Source organism: Amia ocellicauda, chromosome 7, assembly GCF_036373705.1.
Source record: "Amia ocellicauda isolate fAmiCal2 chromosome 7, fAmiCal2.hap1, whole genome shotgun sequence".
NCBI lineage: Eukaryota > Metazoa > Chordata > Actinopteri > Amiiformes > Amiidae > Amia > Amia ocellicauda.
This window is the reverse complement of record NC_089856.1, coordinates 6794114-6818642: the sequence shown is the minus strand read 5'-3', so window position 1 is coordinate 6818642 and position 24529 is coordinate 6794114. Positions and strand designations below refer to the sequence as shown.

The window sequence follows — 24529 nt, the reverse complement described above, 5'->3', positions numbered from 1 at the left end:
TGGCCCTGGGAAAGTAAATCCCACCTGCCGGATGGATCCTGGCTGCTCGGGCTGTTCATTCTTTCCGTGTACAATACTGTATTTGGCTCCGGTTCATGTGTGACCCGAGGAAGACGACCCTCATTTGATCCCCTCCAGTTTGGTGAGTTAGTGATCCCGGGATCGTTTCTTTTGGGAGACATATGAGCCAAGGCGAGGAATGAGACGGCCAACCGAAACTCTGCGAAAATCTTGTTTGTTCCGTCTGGGGTTTCTTGTTTGGTGAGCTGCGTTAAACAGGGGTGTGTCTTAATTAAAAGCTGTATGATTGTGATTATATTTTATCTGAAAGTTACAGTCCCCCTCTAAAACATCAGAGCGTTTAATGATGTTTATTTTTTAAATATACATGAATCAAGTCAGTATACTGCATTGAAACAATTGTCTCTGGATTTTACTTATAGGAAACTTAAAGATCTTCTTATTCCCTTTTCGTGGAGCAGTCATTCAAACAGTCAACGCCTTGGCTATGACAATTGAAGATGACAATATCTAGACAAATACTTGTAAATAGTCTTCGTGTCTAGTTTTAATATATTGCCTTACTGGGTATCAAATCACACCAAACTAAGTCTTAACCTGTAGCCTAATGGAAACGGATCGGAATCAAATAAAACCACGATTCTGCCAAAACTCTACATTTATTTTTGTCTATTTAAATCCGTGACTGTTGTGAATTTGTTACGGGGATTGTAACCTACAATGTTGTTGTCCTTAAAGTTATTGCCTCTCTTTTATGATTAGAGCATCAAACATTGAATGGATATTTGTACATGGATTTAATGCATTATAGGCATATATTGTTCAAACACTATTAAAACGAGCCATGTATGCTCTGTTGTTGAATGTATTTGTTTTATTGATCACAATGTAGTGCTTCGATAACATTTGAATGAGTGCATTTCAATGAGTTTTATCAGGCGGAGCAAGATTTGAATACATTGTATGGCTGTATGTGTTAAGGTTTCACCTGGATATCTAACATCAACACTAGAATGCAATACAGTCATTGTTTGCGCACAGATTCAACTTTTTATTGGGTTGCTAAATTCACATAGCTTGTTATTCTGCCCAAAAGGTGTTGTCAGTGTAGTGTTTGCTTCAAAAGAGGCCATAATACCCTTAAGAAAAACAGACACACCTTTTATTGTTGTCTGAGTTCAGTTGTTTGATAAAGTGAGCCGTTTGCTGGCTGTCACGACGTGCTGCTTTTCTAAACGCTTCCTGCTTGCTTTTTTATTTATTTATTTTTAGTTTGGATTGTACATTATTCATGAATCTGTTTCCGTCTCCAATGTTTATTTTATGCATGGCTTTTCGTTGGGATTACCACAGTGCACATCATTTAAATAGAGCCTAATTTCTATTGTTTTCATAGTGGTTATACGCTAAGGTTTAAAAGGACAAGCCTCTGTCTGCTAGTAATGCTGTGTACCAGAGGTTGGTCTATGTGCTTTATAGACATTGGATTTCTTCAACCGCATTATGATATTCTGGAAGAAACGTGAAGTGCCAGGACATTACAATATTGCAATTTCTGGTTAAGAGTCCTGCTCTCTATCCCTTAAAAAAAGCTGTGATGAACTAACAGGATGAATTGGGAAGATAATGACTTCTCACCACGCTGGAAACTGCACTGTGATAGAAATAGTACAGCAAATCTCTGGCCACTTATCAAAAAGATTGAAGCATTCATTTAGGCTATGGGTTGGCCTAGATCCTAGTAAATTTAACATCTATGCCATTTCCATTCTGTTGTCGCAATTTTAACCATATGCTTTAACCAACTGTTATTTTTCACCAGCCATGAGGTGATTAGTTTTGAAAATGTATCTTGCTTTCACAATCAGGAGAGTACACTTAACACTTAATGCATCTATATATCTATCTGTCAGAGTTTTGCTCATTCTTTTAATCAAATGCTTTGCAAACAAATATTCTATGTATTTAAAGAAAGATGATGTTGACAGCACATGCCGGCAGATGCTAGATCCTTCAAGTGCAGTTTGGTAAATTTAGATCTTCATTTTTTTTTAGGTGAACTAAGTTGTTTTCTCTGTTTCAGGGTCAATCAGGACTTCATTTTCCAGTGGCCTTCCAGTCACGCTTCTACACAATAGTTTGTTTTTAGCCACGACGCTGCATGGGCTGTGTCTGGGAGGTCTAGCCAGTGTGGCTGCTTTTCTCCCATACGCACGCTTGGTGTATTCTCAGAGTTCGTGGGGGTTCCCTGTTGAACAGTTGAATGTGGAGGTGTGCCATCTTGCCTTGGTGTGATCTGTGCCCAGTTGGTATGAGTGCAGTTGGGCGAGTGCCTGTGTAAGCCTTTACATTTCCTTGTTGGGGAGGACCAGTCAGACGAAGAGGCCTCTGTCATGCCTCTCGGACTTGGGCGGAGGAAGAAGGCCTCTCCGCTGGTGGAAAATGAAGAGGCTGAGCCCATCAGGGCGGGTATGAACGTGCCAGGCCTGGAGGGCAGTGCAGAGGGCACACTGGGCCTCCAGCCCGGATTGCCACCACCTCCCCCTGGCCTGCGGCCCAGGCTCGTCTTCCACACCCAGCTGGCTCATGGCAGCCCCACTGGGAGGATAGAAGGCTTCAGCAATGTCCGGGAACTCTACAGCAAAATTGGAGAAGCCTTTGGGATCGCAGCAGCAGAGGTGAGTAGTGCCTGAACTTGGGTCAACTTGCTCTCTGAAGTGTGTAACTACAGAAAACACTATAGCATTGTTTGTTGAAAACTGGAAAACTTGATCTGGTAGGTGTTGTCAATTTTGACTTGAATTACTTACCTCAACATAGTCTATTTTGTTACATGGAATCAAGTGTGTTTTTGTTCAAGGGCTTTCTTTTTCTATTAATGAGTTAAACCAGTTAAATTCACGGATTTTGTCCGACTAAAATTAACTTTGTTAGTATTGACTTGGAGGAAATTTCTTAAGTTATTAAGTTTGTAATCTTGAGAAATTATAGCTTTCAGTCACCTTAATTATTATAATATGAATACAAATCTGTATATTTGTGGTTGTTATTTGTAGACTATTTAGGACCCTTGGACTCTTAGAACCATTGGTTTCAAACACATCTTGCAGGCTCAGTGAGGACTACCTACATCACTACACGATTTTTAGCTTGTGGTTAGGCAGTGTCTTGAATTGGAAAATATTTGAGCAAACCCCTTACATTGAACATTTGCTTTTATAGTTAGGGGAGGACATAAAAGCTAATAAAGGCTCTAAGCTGTATCTGGAATAAGCACAGCTATGAATAATTGAGGAAGGAAAAAGCAATTATCTGTGGAAACAGTTGACCCCAGCTTGTTGAGTTTTTTAATGCATTCTCATTTTACTTTAATTTGAATTGCACACAGACTGTGATGTATGTAACATACATCTATGATACATTTCCTTCATGGACTTGTTGTACACCAGTAAGAATAGTAGAATACATCGGAAAGCTATTAGGGCTGGCCATTCAGGAGCTTCTGGAACTTAAAATGAACCATTGTACCTTAGGCACCTGTAGTTTAACTCTAAGGCTGTATTTGGTCTTAATTAAACAATTAAGTCCACATTCTTAGCTCATGCTCAGCTCAAGTTTGTTGTCTTGACTGCTGGCGGTTTGCAGTGCATAGACGAATATTGCATACTGGGCATTTATTTAAAGTAGCTTTGTACCACCTAAAGCAGTTATAACTTTTAAAATGACAGTTAAGTGCAGTTTTACAAAAGATAAATGACTAACATGAAATGATGCAAATAGTAGGGGTTGATAGTGTTCTAAATAAACCACCTGTTGCTATAACTGTTATAGTTATGTGCCTGTAATTGTCAAGAGTCCAACAATAAGAATAACAAGTTTTAAACTTAAGCTGTATGTCAAATATATTTATTTTACAAAACATAAGCTTCCATTCAGTACCGGTTGGCTCTCTCATCGTGATCTTAGTCAGCTTGAAACCCTTGGTAAACAAACTCCTGTTGCTCTGAAAGGAAGTACCTAGGAATACCCAGCACACTCCCTGTGATCCTTCATTAATCTGACATCTTGAAATTTGACCTTTTAAAGTGATGAACCTATCAGAATGTTAAGATGGAAAAGGCAAATGTCAAACAACTAAACACTTAAAATAAAAACTATAATTTGTAGATTATTATTTTTTATTTATTGTGAAGCCATTTATAACTTTATACTTTATGGTATAAGGATGGCCCAAGGCAGAAGTTCAGTGAGGAATTGTGGGGAGGCTTTTATTCAGCACTGATTTTGTAGATCTCCCTTAATTCCTTTAAAAACAAATTGGTTAAACACTGTGTTTTGGTACATTTACGAAGTTTAGAACAAAGGCATAATACACATCAGCCCTCAAGGGTCAGAGTTCTCTTTATAAATTATCAATATTTCACATTTTCCCAGTCTTTAAAAAGTGCTCTATATAATTGGGTTGGTGCTCTCCAAGACCAGGGTTGCAGAGCACGGCAGTAGATGATAGATTGTCTGACTGTGTTTCTTGTGTCTCTTGCAGGTAATGTTTTGTACCCTCAACACCCACAAAGTGGACATGGAGAAGCTACTTGGTGGTCAGATTGGCTTGGAGGACTTCATATTTGCCCACATTAAGGGTCAACGCAAGGAGGTGGATGTTTTCAAGAGTGAAGATGCCCTGGGTCTCACTATCACTGACAATGGAGCTGGATATGCCTTCATCAAGGTGTGGTGCTTGGTCAAATCCTACTGCTTTCTTCCTCTGCATCTTGCATGAGTGACTACCACTGGTGTTCAAGAGAAGGATAAGATGCAGAGTTTGGTCCTATAGCAATAATTACATATCCTGTCCTTTTTTAAATTCAATGTTCTCAACAGTATTGCAGCAAAGTAGTTCCATAATGGTTGCAAAATAATGAATGGAGGAAAATCTATTTTAAGTATGCCACTGCCATTGTGTTTACACATACATAGAATGTCTTTCTAAAAGCGGGGAAAATTAGGTCACTCATGGTATTTAAGCAGTATTTATTTATTGACATTTGTTTTGATCAAGTGAATCTGAAATGCTTTTACATTTTGAAATGGAAAGCATAAACAAACATTATAATGCAGAACTAATGTTGATGCAGACAAATGTTGAGCTTGTTTGTGCAGCATTTTGAGGTCTGAAAACTGTACTAGATTTTAGATAGGCTCAGGTTTAGGAAAAGTTAGGAAGCCCTAGTCCAAGAACTAACACTGTCTGCTTTATCGAGTGGATAAAGCAAAATGAAGATGTGACTATTATAACATCCCAGAAAAAGTTATTCTATAATAAACCTATGTTTAATATAATCAAGCTGGCTGTTTGTATTTCAGAGAATAAGAGAAGGGAGCATCATTGACAGGATTCAAGTTATCAATGTAGGGGACATGATCGAATCCATTAATGGCCAGGGCTTGATTGGTTGTCGGCACTATGAAGTGGCTAAAATGCTCAAGGAGTTGCCTAAAGGACGAGACTTCAGTCTGAAGCTTGTGGAGCCCATGAAAGCATTTGGTAAGTTTTTGTACAGATAAACTATGGATTTTACACTTGTTTTTGTCACTGCTCTTTAGAAGGTTGATTGTATTAATACTTTTTTTTTTAATTTGATGTTTCTACCATGATTAAAAATCTATATTTTCCACTGCCTGCCACAAATTGTTATCCTGAGACGTAAAATAAAAAGTCTCCCTGAATGAACTCCACTTCCTGCTGACACTATAAATTGTATCATAAATCGTCTCATCCTAATTGCAGCTAGATTTACAGAGTGTTATAGTTGGAAGAAGCTTCATAATTATTTAGAATCTTTAGTAAACAATATTTTACCCTCTACCTTTTCAATTTAAACTGAAGACAAAACCAGTTACCAGTTATACAGTTTGTATAATGATAATAACATTGATAAATAAAGTATCCTAGATGTAGTGAGAGGCATGTAATTCACAATATTTGTATGATCTTTTTTTCCTGACTGTATCAGAAGCTCTAGTGTCTTTGTATTTGGGCAGGTATTTCTATCCATGTTTGTCATGGAAGAAATGCCTATTAAATTTTGTATTTTTAGTGCTAAATTACTTTAATATACAATACCTTTCCAAGACCACAGGCTTAATGTGGTGGTCACTGTTAAATGGTACTATAAAATTGGAATTAATTGAAATTCTCAACCTGGGTGTTTTTGTGTTTCAGATATGATCAGCCAGCGCTCAGGAGGTGCAAGGTCTGGTTCTGCATCACAGCTGGGCACAGGACGGGGGACACTTCGCCTCCGATCCAAGGGTCCAGCTACTGTAGAGGAGCTGGTGAGCTTGACTCCTGAGTGTGTGAATGTTTGAAGAATTGGGACACATTCTGATTTTAATTTATTTTTAATTCCAGCCATCTGCATTTGAAGAGAAAGCCATTGAGAAGGTGGATGACCTTCTGGAAAGCTACATGGGAATTCGGGATTGTGAGCTAGGTGAGCATGTAGTCTAGAATAACAGCAATGTAACATTTTTACATTGCTCTCTTCTATAAATTAAAGATCACAAAGGCACTATTTTCACTTGCAGAACTTTAAAAAGCTAAATGGCTGAAGGCTTCTGTAATGAAACGTAAAATAATGGATGTTCAGTTTGAATAGTAATCTAGTTGCCTTGTTCCGTATTTATAATGTGAATCTAGGCTCTCTTTAAAACTCGATAAATGCAGGCTATTTTATTAATGTAGAATGTGGTACATTTAGTCTTATTTCTTGCCTTCAGTTTTTTTTATGACTGAAAGAAGTATTTATTTAAATCGCATAGAAAGAAGATTTTTTTTCTTCTGTTTTTAAGTACACCCTAGGGATGAAAATGGAAAAAGGATATTCAATCCTACTTATTGTTTATAAATGTGCTTGGGATTTTTTAGGATTTGCCCAATTGTACCAGTGCTGTCTGGGTTATGTTAGACAGAGGGAACTTGTGCCATATTTTGCATTGGAAACCGCAATTGTTGTTGGGTGCTTTATGCTTTATTTCCATACAATGCAGGTCTCTTTTGCATGGCCAAGTGCTCAGTAGTATACAATGTTATCAGTAGGACATATTGGGTGTTACAACATTTTAAACTAAAATCAACAAATGTAACAAAGTAGAAAATACACTACAATCGTACAATACAATTCATAAAACAAAAAAAAAGTAGAATCTACTGCATATAAGCAGATCAATCTAAATGAGTCAAGAGCATGTCTAATTTGAAATGATTTTTCTTCTCTGCAGCAGCGACCATGGTGGAGCTAGGGAAAGACAAAAAAAACCCAGATGAGTTTGCAGAGGCCCTGGATGAGACCCTGGGTGATTTTGCCTTCCCTGATGAGTTTGTGTTCGATGTGTGGGGAGCCATTGGGGATGCCAAAGTGGGGCGAGTGTAGCCAAGGACAAGGGTGTGAACTCCAAAACAGAAGACATTTTTCTTGTATTTCTAACACCAAATTCCATTGTACATTTTTTTTTCTTCTTTTTTTCTTTCCAAGAGGTTGCCCCCGTTTTTTTGAGAGAATAAAGGTAATCAGGGGCAGAACTACCACATATGTAGTACTTTAGTCCTGCCCCCAATTACCTTTGTGCTTCTATATATATTAAATAAAATACTGCTCAGTAAAAGGCCATGTCAATATAACAGACTACTACAAGTTTTTCAGTAGTGATGCAGAGCTGAAGGGGGTGGAAGTTATGTACTAAAAGCTTCATTTTATTGTCCTTTATTGTCCAAGTCGTGATTCTGAAGCTTACATTAATTAATGGTCAGTGAGTTTGCTCAAGATTTAAATATATTTTCTTAATTACAATTTGCCTCTAATATACACTACAAGTTTAAAAAAACTGTCCCAGACCATTGATTTTTTTTTTGTGTATATATATATATATATATATATATATATATATATATATATATATATATATATATATATAAAAAAAATGGACACTGTCAGTAGAAAATAATGTAAGATTTTTTTATTTTTCTTCCCCCAATCCATTTAGTTTTTCTAGTTTCAATATTGGTTAAGGATGTTAATCTGAAACTGAATAAGTCTAATAATTGTCTGAAAATAAGATTTACAAAACAAAACATTGCAAAGTATTTGATATCCTTTTGTAGCATTTCTGTTAAAAGGTAATGGTGTTCTAAAAGATGTACTATTAATACATAGCGAGTTTCATTTTATTTTCGAAATAAGGAGTAAAACACTGTGTAAACAAAACGCAAACAATACTGTTCTTACAGGCAATAACAGTAAAACATTTTTAATCATATAACAAAGTGAATATAACCATTACCTCATAAGTCTAGTCCTTACTTACAAAACAGCTGCTTTATTATATATTTTTTTACTTGGGGAGAGGTTTGTATGAAACTTTATAGTTTTGCTGAAAAAATTACCAAAACCCGAATTAAATAATTCAGATTTCGTATGAAGACTTAAATCCCCACATCACAATGTGAGGGCCTACTCAAATTAACAAGGTGTCATTTTATCTTAAGCTTTTACTTGGTCTCCGACATTTTAAGTCAGACTCTTTTTTGAAAGAGATTACGTCCAAAATATTTTTGTATTTTTGTTTTTAAATTCTCAAATGTTAGGATTTTGAAAAACTAAAGAAACATTACAATTTCAGAAATTTAGTTAATCATTTAAAAAAAAGAAAAACCTCTAAAGTAATTTAAATTATTATTGTGTTTGGTATATTATGTACAAACCTTAGTGACTGTTACACTTAAGAGCACAGTGACATTTTGCTTAGAGTACAGCTTAATTTTACATGTTGTGTTGGTGCCGTTTCTTTGAACCACTGACTTAAACTGCATTACAGTGCTGAAATGTCCATCTTGCATGCATAATTATCTATTAATATATTCTGTTCTGTCTTCTGAATGAACTGACACTTTTTATCCCTGCTAGGGATTTTTGTTTTTCTTCGTTTCAGTTTACAGTTTGTGCAGGTGTATAAATATCATGGACCAAATGTGTAAAGGTAGTGGTAAATCTATGCCTTTGGTCCTGTTTCTGTTCTCCATCGAAGCTGTGAAGTTCCTCAAGTCCAACAGGTTTTCAAAGCCTCTCTAAATAGTCTGCTTCAAACCTCAGAAGGAGGGATAAATTGCTCCCATTAAACCATAAACCTTGTGGCACTTGCCTTGGAGATCTTTAATTAAACCACTGATGGATAATGAGATCTGTAGTTCAAAAGAGTGTCCAGTTCTCTTTATGAGGTCGATTGTTTTTGAAGGCTTGGGAAGAAAGGGAGTTGGTGGGTCATGCAGATGATTGAAATGGTACCTGATTGGCTGGTCAGTCAAGTGCCTTGAGAACAAAGAACAAAGTCCATCCCCACTTTTGTCTTCACAGTGCTCCCTAAGTGGTATTTTTATGAGAATTTCAACATCCCGAACTTCACAATATTAATTACCTCTGCTCAGTAAGCGTCCTATGTTCTAATATTGATTTTAATGCCTTGTGTGTGCTCAGCTTATTCATTAAACTAATGGCTTCACCATATTTTAGCCTTTAATATCTAAGGCAAACCTGCAGTACCAGAATTGACCACCAGTAAATTTAACAAAATTACACTTGCAGACTTGTGTATGTCCTTCAGCAGAAAGAAAAGTGTTTTCATATGGATTGTCATGTCTGTAGCATTTTCAAACCCTTGTTTATGGTTGTTTCCATGTGTCATTCTATTTTTTTTTTTTTGCTTATGCTTTCTTATGCTTTCATAGCTTTCATACCTTCAGACATGACTGGGAAGTGGAGTTTATCCTTTATTTTTGAGCACTGGATTATCATGATAATGGAAGTGGATGAAGGGGTTGAAAATGGTTTCAGATTTTTTCCTACAATACTAGACTCATCTTTTTAGTTGTAATAAATTTATAAAATGGTAATACTGAAGGAAATGCATTAAAGTGTAAAAAATGCATAAAAGGCCTAATCAGGGAGAAAAAACTTAAATATTGTTAGTTATTTTGACTTGTCTAGTTATCCTTCACATTTGTAGTAATTGGTTTTGGTTTAAGTAGTTTTACCATATCAATCCTTGTGTAATGTGTAAAATTGTAAAGAAAAGAAAAAAAGTTAATTTAACACTTGCACATCATTCCTGCATTTTGTGAGAACTGGGAATAAACTAACACTTGAATTGCTACCCAATAAACATCTGTAAATACCTGTATTGAGATCATGTTATGTAGAAGCTGCAGGCTGGTATTGTTTTTTTTATGATTGGTAGATTTTTCTTCTTTCTTAAGTCAAAAAGCAATTGTAAAGATCTGGGTTGATTTTAGGCTCTCTGTGGTTGAAATTGACAATCGTGATGTATGCATGAGTGCCAAATTATAATTGCTGCTGCTATTGGACCTGCTTTCCCTCTAGGTTAACAGTAAAGGACACTAACAGTACTCTCTATTTTAGAGTAGAAAAAACTCAATAATGGGCACATACATGCAGGGGGAGAGACTACTTTTTCATTATTTTCCACAGTTTCAATAATCAACGTCTTTGGATTGATGTTAAAAGGAACTTGTGTCTAAACCAAATAGGCTAAATCCGATTTAGGAACATGAATTTGATTGAAATGCTACAATTTCAATAGTCAATAAATTCTCGATCTCGATCATTATATGGAAACTTAGAATTGCATTCCTCAACAAACAGGATAAAATGACACAATCAATTTTTGCTGAAAGTAATGTACTCATGAAAATAAATCTAGTCTTCGTTTGATGGGTAGTATAGATACAATATGGTTGTTGCCTCCATTCTGTTGGAGAAATCTAACCTTTTTATGGGCTAGAAAAACACGTTTAAAAGGAGACCAGCAACATTCTGCAACCCGATCAGTAATTGTGAAAGTGATGGTGGCATACACTAAAGCATGTAGCCAGAGTACTTGCAAAGGATTGGTATTGGAAAATGTTTTTTAATAACATTAACGAAAGTAGGGTCTAGGAGAGTAATGTACTTGTATACTGTTGAATGTTTTTAAATTGTTATTTTTAAAGAGCATTCTGCAACAGTTATATTCTAATACAGTATACATTCATACAAGAGTAATTTAAGGAATTGAAAAGCACATGCTGTCTAAATGCTGAAGACTGAATTTTTAACTGTTTCCTTTCTGAGTATTGTTGTTGGGTTTAAAATCTAATCTTTGAAATGTGGTTTACTTGAAATCCTATATTCTTCACATCACATTTTCTTGTGTCAAATTTACACTTTTATACTTGTTATTTTAACTCCAGATGAAGTTAAAGAGGTGTGGCAGAATTTGGATTTCATGATCCAGCATTTCATTTATTTTTCATTCTTTGAATAAGTACTACTGTTATTGTTTTAAAAAAAAATTGTTGCAATGTGTATTTTTGTATGCAGTAGGCATTTGAAGTATTCATATTAAAATGAATCCCTTTTCCTGATCTTAAACAACTGGTATATTTGAGGTCAATTGTATTTCCTCACTACAATTTGAAAGCTATGCTAGGTGCTGCTGTAGTGTAAGGAATGGACCTGAAGATATTGACCAGAACTATAGAGGGAAAGGGAGTATGGATTAGTACTATCAAAATGTATTTTATGTCAGTGTTATGTTATATAGAACAAATAGTGAACAGTTGTAATACCTCCATTAAATTTCACCATAAAACAGCTTTAAAAGGTCACAAGTGTTCTTGAAATTACTTATATTTTCGCTGTACCATATCCCAGTTAAAAATAGGTCCCTGCATTTTTTTTTTTTTTTTTTGCCCCCCAATTATAGTTCAACTGCTATGTCCTAGATGTCCCTGTGGCCTCCCTGGTTATAGGAATAGAAATAGAAATCAACAAATTGCTCCTTGACTAATTCAAAAAATAAAATTGAATTAAGATTAGTATAAATGGTACATTAATAAATTGATGCATTAAAAGAAACATCGCTAGGCCCATAGTCAAAACTAAGCAATGCATTTCATTCAGCTAATGCACTCAACAATATGCATATGCACATGTGATTCCATGCACTGATGTGTATAATTTATTTTACACAACTTGTAGGCCTAATATACTTTTAGACCTCACTCGAAAGTCAAGAAATGACCAACATTACCAGAAATAAAGGGCTTTCATTGACTGCTATTAGAAAACCTCCTCCAGTAAAAACATATGCCAAGATGTTGTTTGTGTTTTTGTTTGTCCTGATATTCCCCTGGAAAAAAGTGATAAATGTGAGATTGTTTTTTTACAGCAAGTCAACTGAAAAGGTGGAAATCAGCAATTTGCGGTAGATATTACAAGACAAAAGTTGTACGACTTGCAGGATGTCTGACAGTGTACTTGTAGTTACTGAAGTTTCTACATATGGAAGAGATCAGTATGTTTTGCACATTTTATTTGCTCTCCAATGAGTATCGAATACAGTACATCTGCACTGTGAATTACTCAACGGTTGCACAGGGCATTGTGAAATATTCAAATGCATTTTAAGTTAATTTCTCTGCTAATGTCAGTTCAGTGATCAAGGAATACAATTACATAATTTTTTTTGCCAAATTCAGAACATTTGACATGTAATGCCCGTATAATAAATCTTGCCAGTAACATCTGCACAAATCATTTTCTGAAAGCACACAAGCTGCTTGCATCCATTTAAAAGTAATCCAATATGAAGTCATCCATAAAGTTGCCACCTGAGCCATGCATAAGCCAGTGGGGCACTTGGTGTTCTATTTAGATGATTAAAGGAAGATTATGAATCAATGATTGTTTCATATAAGCAGACTACAAGGCCACCTTACAAATGAAGTGCAGCCTTAACAAGGTTTCATAAAACACAGCACTCTAGTTATAACACCCATGCATGTTCTAATGATCAATATAACACGAAATACACACATTCATTTGATTTGCAGATGTTTTTGTATCCATGCACCCAATGGGAAATAGCATGTTTTATTTATTCCTTCGTGTATTGTTATATATATATATATATATATATATATATATATATATATATTTGCTGTTTAAATAAAATCCATTCACTTTCAATACATATTTGGGTAATTTGTGTCAAACAAACACAATGATGCTTTTGTGTACCTCTGTGTTAAAGTGTCTAATGTCTATGTCAGTGGTGGATACATGTTTTAAAAGGAGGTTTAGGAGTTTACAAGGAATCTTTTCTAGTAAAAAAATATATATATATATTGAGTTTAGTATTTAGTGAAGTCAAAAGGAAACACATTATTTGTTATTTTATTAAACGATAATGATTTGATAAATTACTGATGTACAGTGATGATAATCTTTTTAGATTTTACAATGAATTCTGCTCCATCTCCTGTTACTGCTCTGTCCAGCAGTTCAGTGTTGCTGTCTTTCACATGGACAGCTGGGACAGAAAAGGGTTTTGGTCTTTGGAGACGTGCTGAGGAAGAAAAAACAGGTGATCTTGCACTTACAATCCCATACTTTTGCTTGATTTTGTTTTGCTTATGATTTTAGGGTGAATTTCCTTTACTTTAATTGGAATTTCTCATATACTAAATGTTTTAAATTCAATTGATGATGGAAGTAAAGAACATCTGTATTATTCAAAGTTAAAAACTGAATAACCTTTTTCTGTGTGAAACACCTGTATCGAGATTAGTGTGTGATACAAAAGATGGAGAAAAGCAACAAACTTCTTAAGGATCAGAAAGCCTACCTTAACTTTATTGCTGGGTATGGACACTGTGATGAAAAACTCGCCCCAGTTGGCTGTAGACTCAACGGGCAAGCTCAAGGCTGTTGCCGCCAACATCCCTCTCCCAAGCCACCGCTGCTCTCCTTCATTTCGTACATTGAGTTCAGCCTCACTGATCGACAAGGGGTTCTCCACAGAGACTGGCAGCCTGTATTCGTAATCCACATGTCCACTCAATAAAAGAAGGCCAAAAGCTGCCAATAAAGTCCTCATCACTGTCTGCATCTTATGTGTCAGGTTACAATCCTAATACAAAATGCCTAGTACAAGAGGCAGCATATTTGGCTGGTAGTTTAAAATTCAAAGAACTCAGATGTCGTGACTTCTGATGTCCTCTCAGTGGCAGAGCACAGGAGTGGATCTATGATGCCTGCAGATTACATCACAATGAACTTTAAAGATTAGGCTTCACTCAAGATATGTATTGTTTCAAATATTATATTAATAACAGTATTTATTTGGATGATGCCTGTCAAAGTAACTTAATTATTTATTAATTACATCAAAATACAGTGCAAGATAAATATACAGCAACTATAGTAAATGAAATGTATGATTACACTACAACAGTGTTCTAAGAGGGGTGACTTTCTATAGCCGCTGTATGTGACTTAATCATTAAGTGTATGTGAACTACATTATCTTGGTCATAAAATTTAGGAAGAAATTACTGTTTACAATCTGTTATTAAGTACGAAGGACAGATATCCCCCACCCACATTGTTAATTACTTTCATCAGATATTGACCTTTTCACACTGTAGTTTGTAAATTGACATTTGCTCTAGATTTTGACCTCTTTTCACAAACACCTTTATATGCAACATCTTATTTTGGCTCGGAGTTTGTTTTCAGCTTTCAATTCCAATGAAGCATAAACTATGTGATATTTTGGGTATTTGTATTTTGGCAACAAGATTACTTAAGCCTTTTTATTGGTGTGGGTAGTATGATTGAATGGGAGGTTTTTGTTGTATCATACAATGCTTTTGTTGTTTTAACTGTGACCCTACATCTTGATAGCACTTAGCTTTTACCGCCCAGGATGCAGGACCTCACTTACTGTACTTGCCTGTGTAAATTGTAAATTGTAAATTGTAAAATATATTATATTTTGAATTGCTATGTTTTAGTTAATTAGAATTTGTAATGATTGATGCCTTTTACTTAACTGTATTTTGGACTTTGTTTTGCACTTATGTCGCCTTGGATAAGGGTGTCTGCCAAGAAATAAAAATAATAATAATAATAATAATAATAATAATAATAATAATAATAATAATAATAATATGTGTGTGTAATTTAGTCAGAGGATGAACATGTAGCAAATTGTTTTTGTGGAAAAAGTGATATTGAAAATAATCCAACACCAACTCATATAGGAACTATTTTAAGCAAGGATGTATATTTATATATAGTTAATGGAAATCTGTGTCATGCTTAGTTAAATTGTTTGTCTGGCAACTGACAGAAAAGCATAGTGTAAGGACAATCTTTAATGACTTAAATTATATAATGTGACTGTAATAATATGCTAAGAAATCAATACAAATAATGTATTTGAAAAACAAACAAAAAATATTACAGTGATAGAAGTCACATCTAAAACTTTCAAAACATTAAAACAGAATGTTTTCAGTAGAACACTCCTCCTGTACTGTTTACATAACATCAGGAAGCCCCACCCCTGGATAAATGAGTGAACTGTTCTGATGCTACTTATTTAGACAAATACACATTCACACTTAGTAAGTTATAGTTGTTATTCTAAAATAATTCTCTTTATATGCTTTGTTGCAGGTCCGTTGTATAACCCAGCTAAGAATGCTAAATACCATGGATTAAGGAGAAGGAAACAGTATAGTGTCAGTTTTAAAAAGAGGGTCTACCTGATCTGGTTTGAGAGAGCTGATTTAGGGAATAGTGTATAGAATATAAAGGCCACTTGAATATCTGTGAAGAAATGTCAACACAGTCTTGTCTTCTGGAAGAGGAGCTCTCCTGCCCTGTGTGCTTTGAAATCTTCAAGGATCCTGTTGTTCTCAAATGCAGCCACAGCTTCTGTAAGACCTGTCTGCAACAGTTTTGGAAAAAGAAGCCAGCCCGGGAGTGTCCAGTGTGCAGGAGGAGGTCGTCTCTGAACAACCCTCCTATAAGCCTTGCTTTAAAGCATGTCTCAGAGTCCTTTGTAAAAGATAAAAGCGAAAAACATCCAGGAGGTTCGGAGTCACTGTGTGCCCTGCACTGTGAGAAAGTGAAGCTGTTCTGTTTGGAAGATGAAGAAGTTCTGTGCTTTGTTTGCCACGCTTCTAAAAAACATAACACTCACAAGGTCTGTCCAGTCGAGGAGGCTGCACTGGATTATAAGGTTTGGAAACTTGAGTTTACTTCCCAAAAAGTTATACACACACACACACACACGCACACACACACACTCACACACAAACACACATATATAAATTAATTCCACAACAGCTGAAGTGTATTATAAGCATGTGTTTGTTATAGTTTTTTTATGTGCACATTTCAAATAGGATTAATGTGTCTTGTCCTTCAAAGGTTTGGAGAGTCTGCAAAATAGTGTGTGGTGACATCACAGCTATGAACCAGCACATTTGGAGGGCAAAGTGATATGAATTACAAATAATCTTGAGAAATTAAACATGGTACCCAGCTGTGTGCTTTCCTTCAGCTGAATAGTGGATTACACCTGACAATTACAAAGATTTCCAGACCATAGTGCAGAAAAAGTGTGTCTTTGAAGAAGTTATTAAACGGAGTGTTTTTTCTTTTTTAATCTCCAATCAAAATCTATTTACTTTTAAACCAATGAACCTTGTACACTTGAAAAACCTGTTTTGTGATCTGAGCTTAGAATCCAATATTTTGTAAACATACACTAATTGTGTACTGATAAAAATTTGATAAAAAGTAAAAGGCCACACATAAATAAAAAGGGATTACAATTAGTCAAGCTTATGATCAATACTAAAGCCTGTATAAACAGGACTGTTCTACAAATATATTTTCAAGTTAGACTAATGTAACCTTGGACTGCCCTGCAGCAAAATCACAACTGACTGTATTTGGAATGGTACTAGTATGGGTTCGTATTGTTGCACATTTAAAATTTGAACCATATAGGTGCTGTTTCTTTCCTAAACCACTTCTGTTGTTTGTACCTCACCATAGCCAGTAAGTTATTCTTCAAGATCCACATAACTACAACTGTCCAGAGATGACAGAAGTAATACTCATAACTCCTCTATGGCACAAAATGTCTCTTGGTTATCGCAATCATTTCACTGATCTAAACTATGACACATAACAGGTTCTTAATTTATAAATAATATGTTTAAATGGGCACTCTTAAAAAATGGGCCTACATTTATTGCACATTCAAGCAAAATGCCACATGTTCAGGTGATATTCCTTTGTAGTATTAAGTTATAATTTACCATTATTTCAACAGTTTATCCTAAAACAATATACTTAAAATACTGAATAGTAGTAAACTCCCATAGCATGGTGAAATGAGCTGCACTGGAATTAAAATTCTCTCTCTGCATTTCCAATGAACTGTAAGGAGGTTATGAACAATTGGAACTTCTTATGTAACATTTCAGGAGGAACTCAGGACAGCACTGGATCCCTTGAAATCAAAGTTGGCACGTCTTTATGAAATCAAACAGGAATGTGATGACACGGCGCAGTACACAAAGGTAACTATCATGTTCAATTTTACAACACCAATTAAGCAGTACTACATATATATATATATATATATATATATATATACACACACTCACCTAAAGGATTATTAGGAACACCATACTAATACTGTGTTTGACCCCCTTTTGCCTTCAGAACTGCCTTAATTCTACGTGGCATTGATTCAACAAGGTGCTGAAAGCATTCTTTAGAAATGTTGGCCCATATTGATAGGATAGCATCTTGCAGTTGATGGAGATTTGTGGGATGCACATCCAGGGCACGAAGCTCCCGTTCCACCACATCCCAAAGATGCTCTATTGGGTTGAGATCTGGTGACTGTGGGGGCCAGTTTAGTACAGTGAACTCATTGTCATGTTCAAGAAACCAATTTGAAATGATTCGACCTTTGTGACATGGTGCATTATCCTGCTGGAAGTAGCCATCAGAGGATGGGTACATGGTGGTCATAAAGGGATGGACATGGTCAGAAACAATGCTCAGGTAGGCCGTGGCATTTAAACGATGCCCAATTGGCACTAAGGGGCCTAAAGTGTGCCAAGAAAACATCCCCCACACCATTACACCACCACCACCAGCCTGCACAGTGGTAGCAAGGCATGATGGATCCATGTTCTCATTCTGTTTACGCCAAATTCTGACTCTACCATCTGAATGTGTCAACAGAAATCGAGACTCATCAGACCAGGCAACATTTTTCCAGTCTTCAACTGTCCAATTTTGGTGAGCTTGTGCAAATTGTAGCCTCTTTTTCCTATTTGTAGTGGAGATGAGTGGTACCCGGTGGGGTCTTCTGCTGTTGTAGCCCATCCGCCTCAAGGTTGTACGTGTTGTGGCTTCACAAATGCTTTGCTGCATACCTCGGTTGTAACGAGTGGTTATTTCAGTCAAAGTTACTCTTCTATCAGCTTGAATCAGTCGGCCCATTCTCCTCTGACCTCTAGCATCAACAAGGCATTTTCGCCCACAGGACTGCCGCATACTGGATGTTTTTCCCTTTTCACACCATTCTTTGTAAACCCTAGAACTGGTTGTGCGTGAAAATCCCAGTAACTGAGCAGATTGTGAAATACTCAGACCGGCCCGTCTGGCACCAACAACCATGCCACGCTCAAAATTGCTTAAATCACCTTTCTTTCCCATTCAGACATTCAGTTTGGAGTTCAGGACATTGTCTTGACCAGGACCACACCCCTAAATGCATTGAAGCAACTGCCATGTGATTGGTTGGTTAGATAATTGCATTAATGAGAAATTGAACAGGTGTTCCTAATAATCCTTTAGGTGAGTGTGTGTATATATATATATATATATATATATATATATATATATATATATATATATATATATATGCACTTTACCAGGTCGCTTTTGCAAAATATTGGATTGTGGGTCTAATTTTGAATAATTTAGAAATATCTCTCTTACCAGGAGCTACACGAAGCCACTATTGAGGGAAATCAGTAGTACACTTAATCATCTTTTCCACACTGATCCAAGCAAATTACATGAACAGTAACATCATGATATCTGACGAATTTGCAAATAAATAGATAGTCAACCAAGAACATAACATTTTGTAAAAGCAACCTAGGATATGAAATCAGATGAGAAAACTAATACATAATAAGTCATCATAACTGATAGTTTGCAGGACCTTAAAACAGTATTGCCATGAATGTGTGTTGTTACTCACCATATTGGTTGTTGTTCTCATAGTTGCTTCTGATTTGATAGTTATATACAATACCTGTTTAAATTTGTCTCAAGTGTCAAATAAATGAAAATTTAGGAGCTATGGTACATATACATTGAGATACATTAACCCTTGAAATAAATTCTGGAGCAATGTGTTACTGAAAAGTGTCATTGTACAAATAAACAATAATACTGAGTATACCGAAAAATAGCAAAATAATAAAGGGAAAAATTGACACTTATTTACATACCATACATACCATATATTCCAGAATGTGTTATTTCCACAGATCCAAGCACACCAAACAGTAAAACAAATAAAGAAGGATTTTGAGAAACTACACCAATTTCTAAGAGATGAAGAGGCAGCCAGGATAGCAGCACTGAGGGAGGAAGAGGAAAAGAAGAGTGAAATGATGAAGAGAAAGATACAGAACATTACACGAGAAATACTCTCTGTTTCAAACACAATCATAGCTGTGGATAATGACATTAGAACTAATGATATAGTGTTTTTGCAGGTGAGGATTCCCTTTTCAATTTCATATTTAATTAGAGATTGTCAGAATCTTATGAGCACATTTAAATACAGAGTGCTTTTCAGTCTTGTAGTGAAATGCAACACCCACCAAAAACATTATCCTTAAATACACATGTGTAGCCAATTACTATTATTATTTATTAATCTTGTGGTTTTATAAAACTGAACTTAGATATATTTATTTTTTCAGAACTTCAAGAAGACAAAGAGCAGGTATGTAAACTCCAGCCTGTCTCGTTTCTATTGTATCAAATCCAAAGTCACACAGCACTGACTCCTGACTATGATTGCAGAGCCCAGTGCCCACTACAGGATCCAGAGGGGGTTTCAGGAGCGCTGATAGATGTTGCCAAACACCTGGGCTCATTGAAGTACAGAGTGTGGGAGAAGATGCTGGGGATTGTTCAATATAGTGAGTACTGGAGGGAAAGCAGAGGAAAGGTGTTTGTAATTCTGTTTCCCTGTTTAGTATTCTTCTTTACTTGTATATAGTTATTCCGGCTGTTGGTAGTCTAATATAAATGTTTTTGTTTTTCTTCACTTTTTTGATTTGTGTATTAACTCTGGTGGGGCAAACACAATTATGTTATTTGTCCAGTTTGTGCTGAGTGTTTCCATATAAGACTTGCCTCTAGCCCTTGTATGGGGGATGGGGGGGGGGGACTGGATCCAGTCTTGGATCCAAATAAATGATCAAAATACTTACAACATACTTGATACATTAGCTGAAGTCCTGAAACACTATAGTTCTCAGTTGCTTCAGTTGTTTACATAACATAAATGTATGTGTTTTTCCATTTTTAACATGCAGTTTCCCCACACCCCCAGCAAAATATCACTCTGTTTGAAGGTCACTTCTCATACACTGTGGTGTGTTCTTTGACCTCTCACAGAAGGAAAAATTAGTACAAATTATATTTGGTTTATTATTACAATTATTCCCAAACCGATAACTAAACAGCATTGATCTATGATGTCATAGGCATGGCAAAGAAATAACAGTACAATTTCTCCATATATAGTTAATATTTTGGCAATATGAAATGCATGCAGTTGGTGGATCTATAAATAGACAGGTTCTCTTAATTTCAATTTGGTAGAGCCACAATATGCATTTTCTGTCAACCCACTACCTTCTTTTCATACTGTAGGTATATGTCAAAATCAGCAATGCTATACAATCATGGGAAGCACAAACTCCAACTGACAAAAGTTTAGCCTCATAAATGCCCAGTCAGCCACAGAAATCACTCACTCACTGTTGTGAATCAAAAGGAAACCCTGCCTTAATTGAAACACCCCATCCCGGTCATTCAGTGCCAATTGTGCACCACCCAGTGGGGGATTCACATCAGCAGACAAAGCCCAGATCCATCTGGACTATAGGACTCCACCTATGCTCAGAGCAGAGTCATTTCTTAGTTGAGTCACTTGGAGGCCTCATCCAAGTCAATGTTTATTACTCTTTTGTTTTAGATCCTGTGATTCTGGACCCCAACACGGCATATGCCTGGCTTACTTTGACTGCTGATCTTACCAGTGTGAAAAATAGTGGAGAGATTCAGGCGGTACCAGACAACCCAGAGCGCTTTGATCACTTTGTCTTCATTCTGGGCTCTGAGGGATTTACCACAGGGAGACACTTTTGGGAGGTGGAAGTAGGGGATAAAGTTGACTGGGTTCTGGGCATAGCCAATGAATCCATCAGCAGGAAAGGAAAAATCTCTGGAAGCCCAGATGGAGGATTCTGGACAATATCTTTCTGCTCAGGAGATTACATAGCCATGACCATACCAAGGACACGACTCACCCTGAAGAGGAAACCCCAGAAAATCGGGGTGCAGTTGGACTGTGATAGAGGGGAGGTGTCATTCTTTGATTCCAATGACATGAAGCCACTCTACACTTTCAATGACAAATTTACTGAGAGAGTGTTTCCATTTTTCTGTCCTGGGGTGAATTTAAATGGTAATAACCCTGGTCCTCTGAAAATCTGCCCTGCTAAGGTGGTGGTGTGGAATAGTGCCATATGGTGAAGATGAGCAATTTTTTCCCCCTCACATTAAATCCAAGATTAAATTTGAGTTTGCAGCTGAACTTCACCACAAAGCCCTGAACTACCCTTTTTTAATCACTTTTAACAATTATGACTTTCCATGAAGATTTAAATGGGAATCAGTCAGTATATTATTTGTTTCATGATCCGCTTTCCTGTCTATTGTTCGGTGTGCCCCTTTTTACATTCTAAACCACCAGAGACCATTTTATAAACATATACATTCTGACAGTAACTTTAAAGAAATGGAAGCTATTTATATATAGGTTCAGCTCTAAAGCATCACTTCTTTTCTATCTCTAACAGTAATCCCCAAGTGAAGGCCCACACTAACATGTGAATGGCTTACAGAATTGAAAACATACCTGCTGAATATATATATTTGTATATTTATACACTGATCCAAATCCAGAAATTGAAAATGCACATTAATGTCTCAATACATGAAAAGTCAAAATATATAAAGAATAATACATAATGCTGGCAAACTCAGCAAGGAAAAGGCACAACATCCATGATAGAACCGTTTATCCCAGGCCCTTCTACACATTCCAGAGTTTGGAAACTCGTTTGCAGACTTTGGGCCAAATTGAACTGCATCTATTTTGGAGCCGTCAGACTCAAGACTCACAATACACAACATCAGCCTGGAAGAGAACCACAAAGAGATGAAAACGTGTACCTTAATACAGATTACAGATGAAGACATTGTATCTATTTACAATTAGGTTGTCTGATTGTTGGAGAGATTGGGAATCTGAGACCCATTGTTATATGCAAGAAGAAGATTGTAGGTAATCATCTGACATTTACTTGTCACACTGGAAACTGGTATCTCTCATGTATATAATGTGCAGGTTCCCAGGCAGCAAAATATATTATCTGGGCTTGTCAAGTGGTGGAACCAGTTCTAACCAATTCTAACCCATTGATCCTGGGACTACTTGATCAATTGTACACTGCCATTGGGGACTTCGTAATCACAAGGCAAGACCCTTTCTGCACACTACAAACTGCCAATTGGGCAGACACTGGTCTCTTACAAAAACTGAATCACACCATGACACTGAAGACCAGTGAAAGCTATTCAGATCAGAGAAATGAGACACATATAGACCTTCAATGACTCTCCTGTATTTAATCAGTTAATCAGTGGAGATGTTTGCATTGCAAGGACAGTGGTCTACAAAGACACACATGATTGGATAGCTTAGCTATTATTTGTCTGATCAAAACTATTGCAAAAGTTGTACAAGTTATAATCACTTTAACAACATACATGATAAGCTATTTTTTGTGTTAAAATTGGAAATATATGAGTATTAGAAAAGGGGTCAGTTGAAATAATAAAAACATGGATTTCATTGGCTGTTTGCAGAATGTTCACCTTTACTATTTACTACTTTGTGTATAAACTTTATGATGAAAGTGAAATTAGTGTGTAGTGTAGTAATCATGTATGCACACAATTCAGAAATGTCATCTCTTAGAAACAGTATAGTTATTTACATTTCACACAATCAATCCACTCAAGGTAATACAGTTGCTACTATGATTACAGTAAAGGCATGTAAAGGACTTGAGGTTATAAGTGGATATTTAGAGCAAGTGCCTTCAGAGGAACCAATTTAAATAAACAGCCATGGGAATGTAAAATAATTTGTGCAAGGTCTACGTTGAATTAGAATTAGAATTTTGAGATTAGCTGCTAGCAAGCAAGATAGACTGAATGTGGTTTTATGATTAGCATCTATTTTTCAATTTGACTTTCCCTTATGTTACCTTGCTAATACGGTTATGGACGCAATTAATGTATTGTTTTTGTAGCAATGAGTATGATTGCTAAATTGTTTTACTAATGCTTTAAGTGGTTGAAATGATCTACTTCTTTTTTTATTTTAAATACTGTAATATAACACTGTGTGCCATCTCTGTTCGGTCACAATTAAAGTACATTTGTTAATGGTAGAAAGCCACTTTTTAAAATTATATAAAATGTGTTAATGTTATAATTTAAATGACTTTAATGAGAAATATATTTATAATAACACAAAACCTTGCCCAGGGTTCAAAAGATTTCCCCCCAATTATTGAACATACTGAAATTTTGATTGAGTATTAGATGAAAATTATTGTTCTTGTAAAAAAACTAAATAAAGGCAGTATGAATCAAATGCTGTACACTGTATTCATTAGTTTAATATTAAAATTAATGCATTCTTTGAATACAAGTGATAGATTATTGCAGGCGTCACCAGTGGGCCTATTGTAGGCCACTACACAACCCACTGAGCAGGCACCAGGACCCAACACACACTTAGTATCAAACTATTCACAATACTTAGGAACTTGTGACATTAGAGCAACAATAGTGAGGCAGACCAGAGGTGCCATAATAATTTAAATTTTATTTCCAAGTTGAATCAAGGAAAATTTTGCATGATACAATTCTACACAATATAAAAAGACAGAACACCCACCACTGACTAAGATGCAAATTAGTATATAAGGGGTAGGAGAAGTCTGGGACTACAGCTCTGGCATATAGCAATAATGCAACTTTCAAGCTGCGCTGTTGTCACAGCTGTTCAGATCTTCCCCTCTGCTGGACAGGGGAACCTTCTGTGATGACAGGCGTTGCACAGGAGAGGTGAACCCAGGCACAGAGCTGAAAAGAGTGGTCAGGCAAACAAGGGGTCAAGA

The 24529-nt window shown here is 36.1% G+C and overlaps 2 protein-coding genes across 3 annotated transcripts; both read left to right on the top strand.

The window, feature by feature from the left end:
* gipc1 (GIPC PDZ domain containing family, member 1) lies at positions 1-7782 on the top strand. 2 transcript variants are annotated; one of them, XM_066708121.1, is made up of 7 exons: positions 1-142; positions 2105-2699; positions 4565-4750; positions 5386-5566; positions 6245-6357; positions 6434-6515; positions 7303-7782. In XM_066708121.1, the coding sequence occupies exons 2-7, from the start codon at positions 2415-2417 to the stop codon at positions 7452-7454; spliced, it is 999 nt and encodes a 332-aa protein (XP_066564218.1). In that variant the 5' UTR covers positions 1-142; positions 2105-2414; the 3' UTR covers positions 7455-7782. The 2 variants fall into 2 exon arrangements, with proteins under 2 accessions (XP_066564218.1, XP_066564219.1); XM_066708122.1 differs by lacking the exon at positions 1-142 and adding an exon at positions 152-261.
* A 7795-nt stretch (positions 7783-15577) lies between these two features.
* LOC136752632 (zinc-binding protein A33) lies at positions 15578-23992 on the top strand. The gene is made up of 6 exons (XM_066708120.1): positions 15578-16167; positions 17426-17521; positions 19520-19750; positions 19961-19983; positions 20064-20182; positions 21247-23992. Exons 1-6 carry the CDS (start codon positions 15763-15765, stop codon positions 21804-21806), a joined length of 1434 nt encoding a protein of 477 aa, XP_066564217.1. The 5' UTR covers positions 15578-15762; the 3' UTR covers positions 21807-23992.
* Positions 23993-24529: the final 537 nt, after the last annotated feature.

Bases quoted from the DNA above. Each gene is read 5' to 3' on its own strand.
- gipc1 (XM_066708121.1), top strand. From the start codon at position 2,415: ATGCCTCTCGGACTTGGGCGGAGGAAGAAGGCCTCTCCGCTGGTGGAA. The intron at 5,567-6,244 runs GTAAGTTTTTGT...TTTGTGTTTCAG, and splicing joins GGAGCCCATGAAAGCATTTG to ATATGATCAGCCAGCGCTCA. The intron at 6,516-7,302 runs GTGAGCATGTAG...TCTTCTCTGCAG, and splicing joins AATTCGGGATTGTGAGCTAG to CAGCGACCATGGTGGAGCTA.
- LOC136752632 (XM_066708120.1), top strand. From the start codon at position 15,763: ATGTCAACACAGTCTTGTCTTCTGGAAGAGGAGCTCTCCTGCCCTGTG. The intron at 19,984-20,063 runs GTATGTAAACTC...CTATGATTGCAG, and splicing joins TTCAAGAAGACAAAGAGCAG to AGCCCAGTGCCCACTACAGG. The intron at 20,183-21,246 runs GTGAGTACTGGA...CTTTTGTTTTAG, and splicing joins GCTGGGGATTGTTCAATATA to ATCCTGTGATTCTGGACCCC.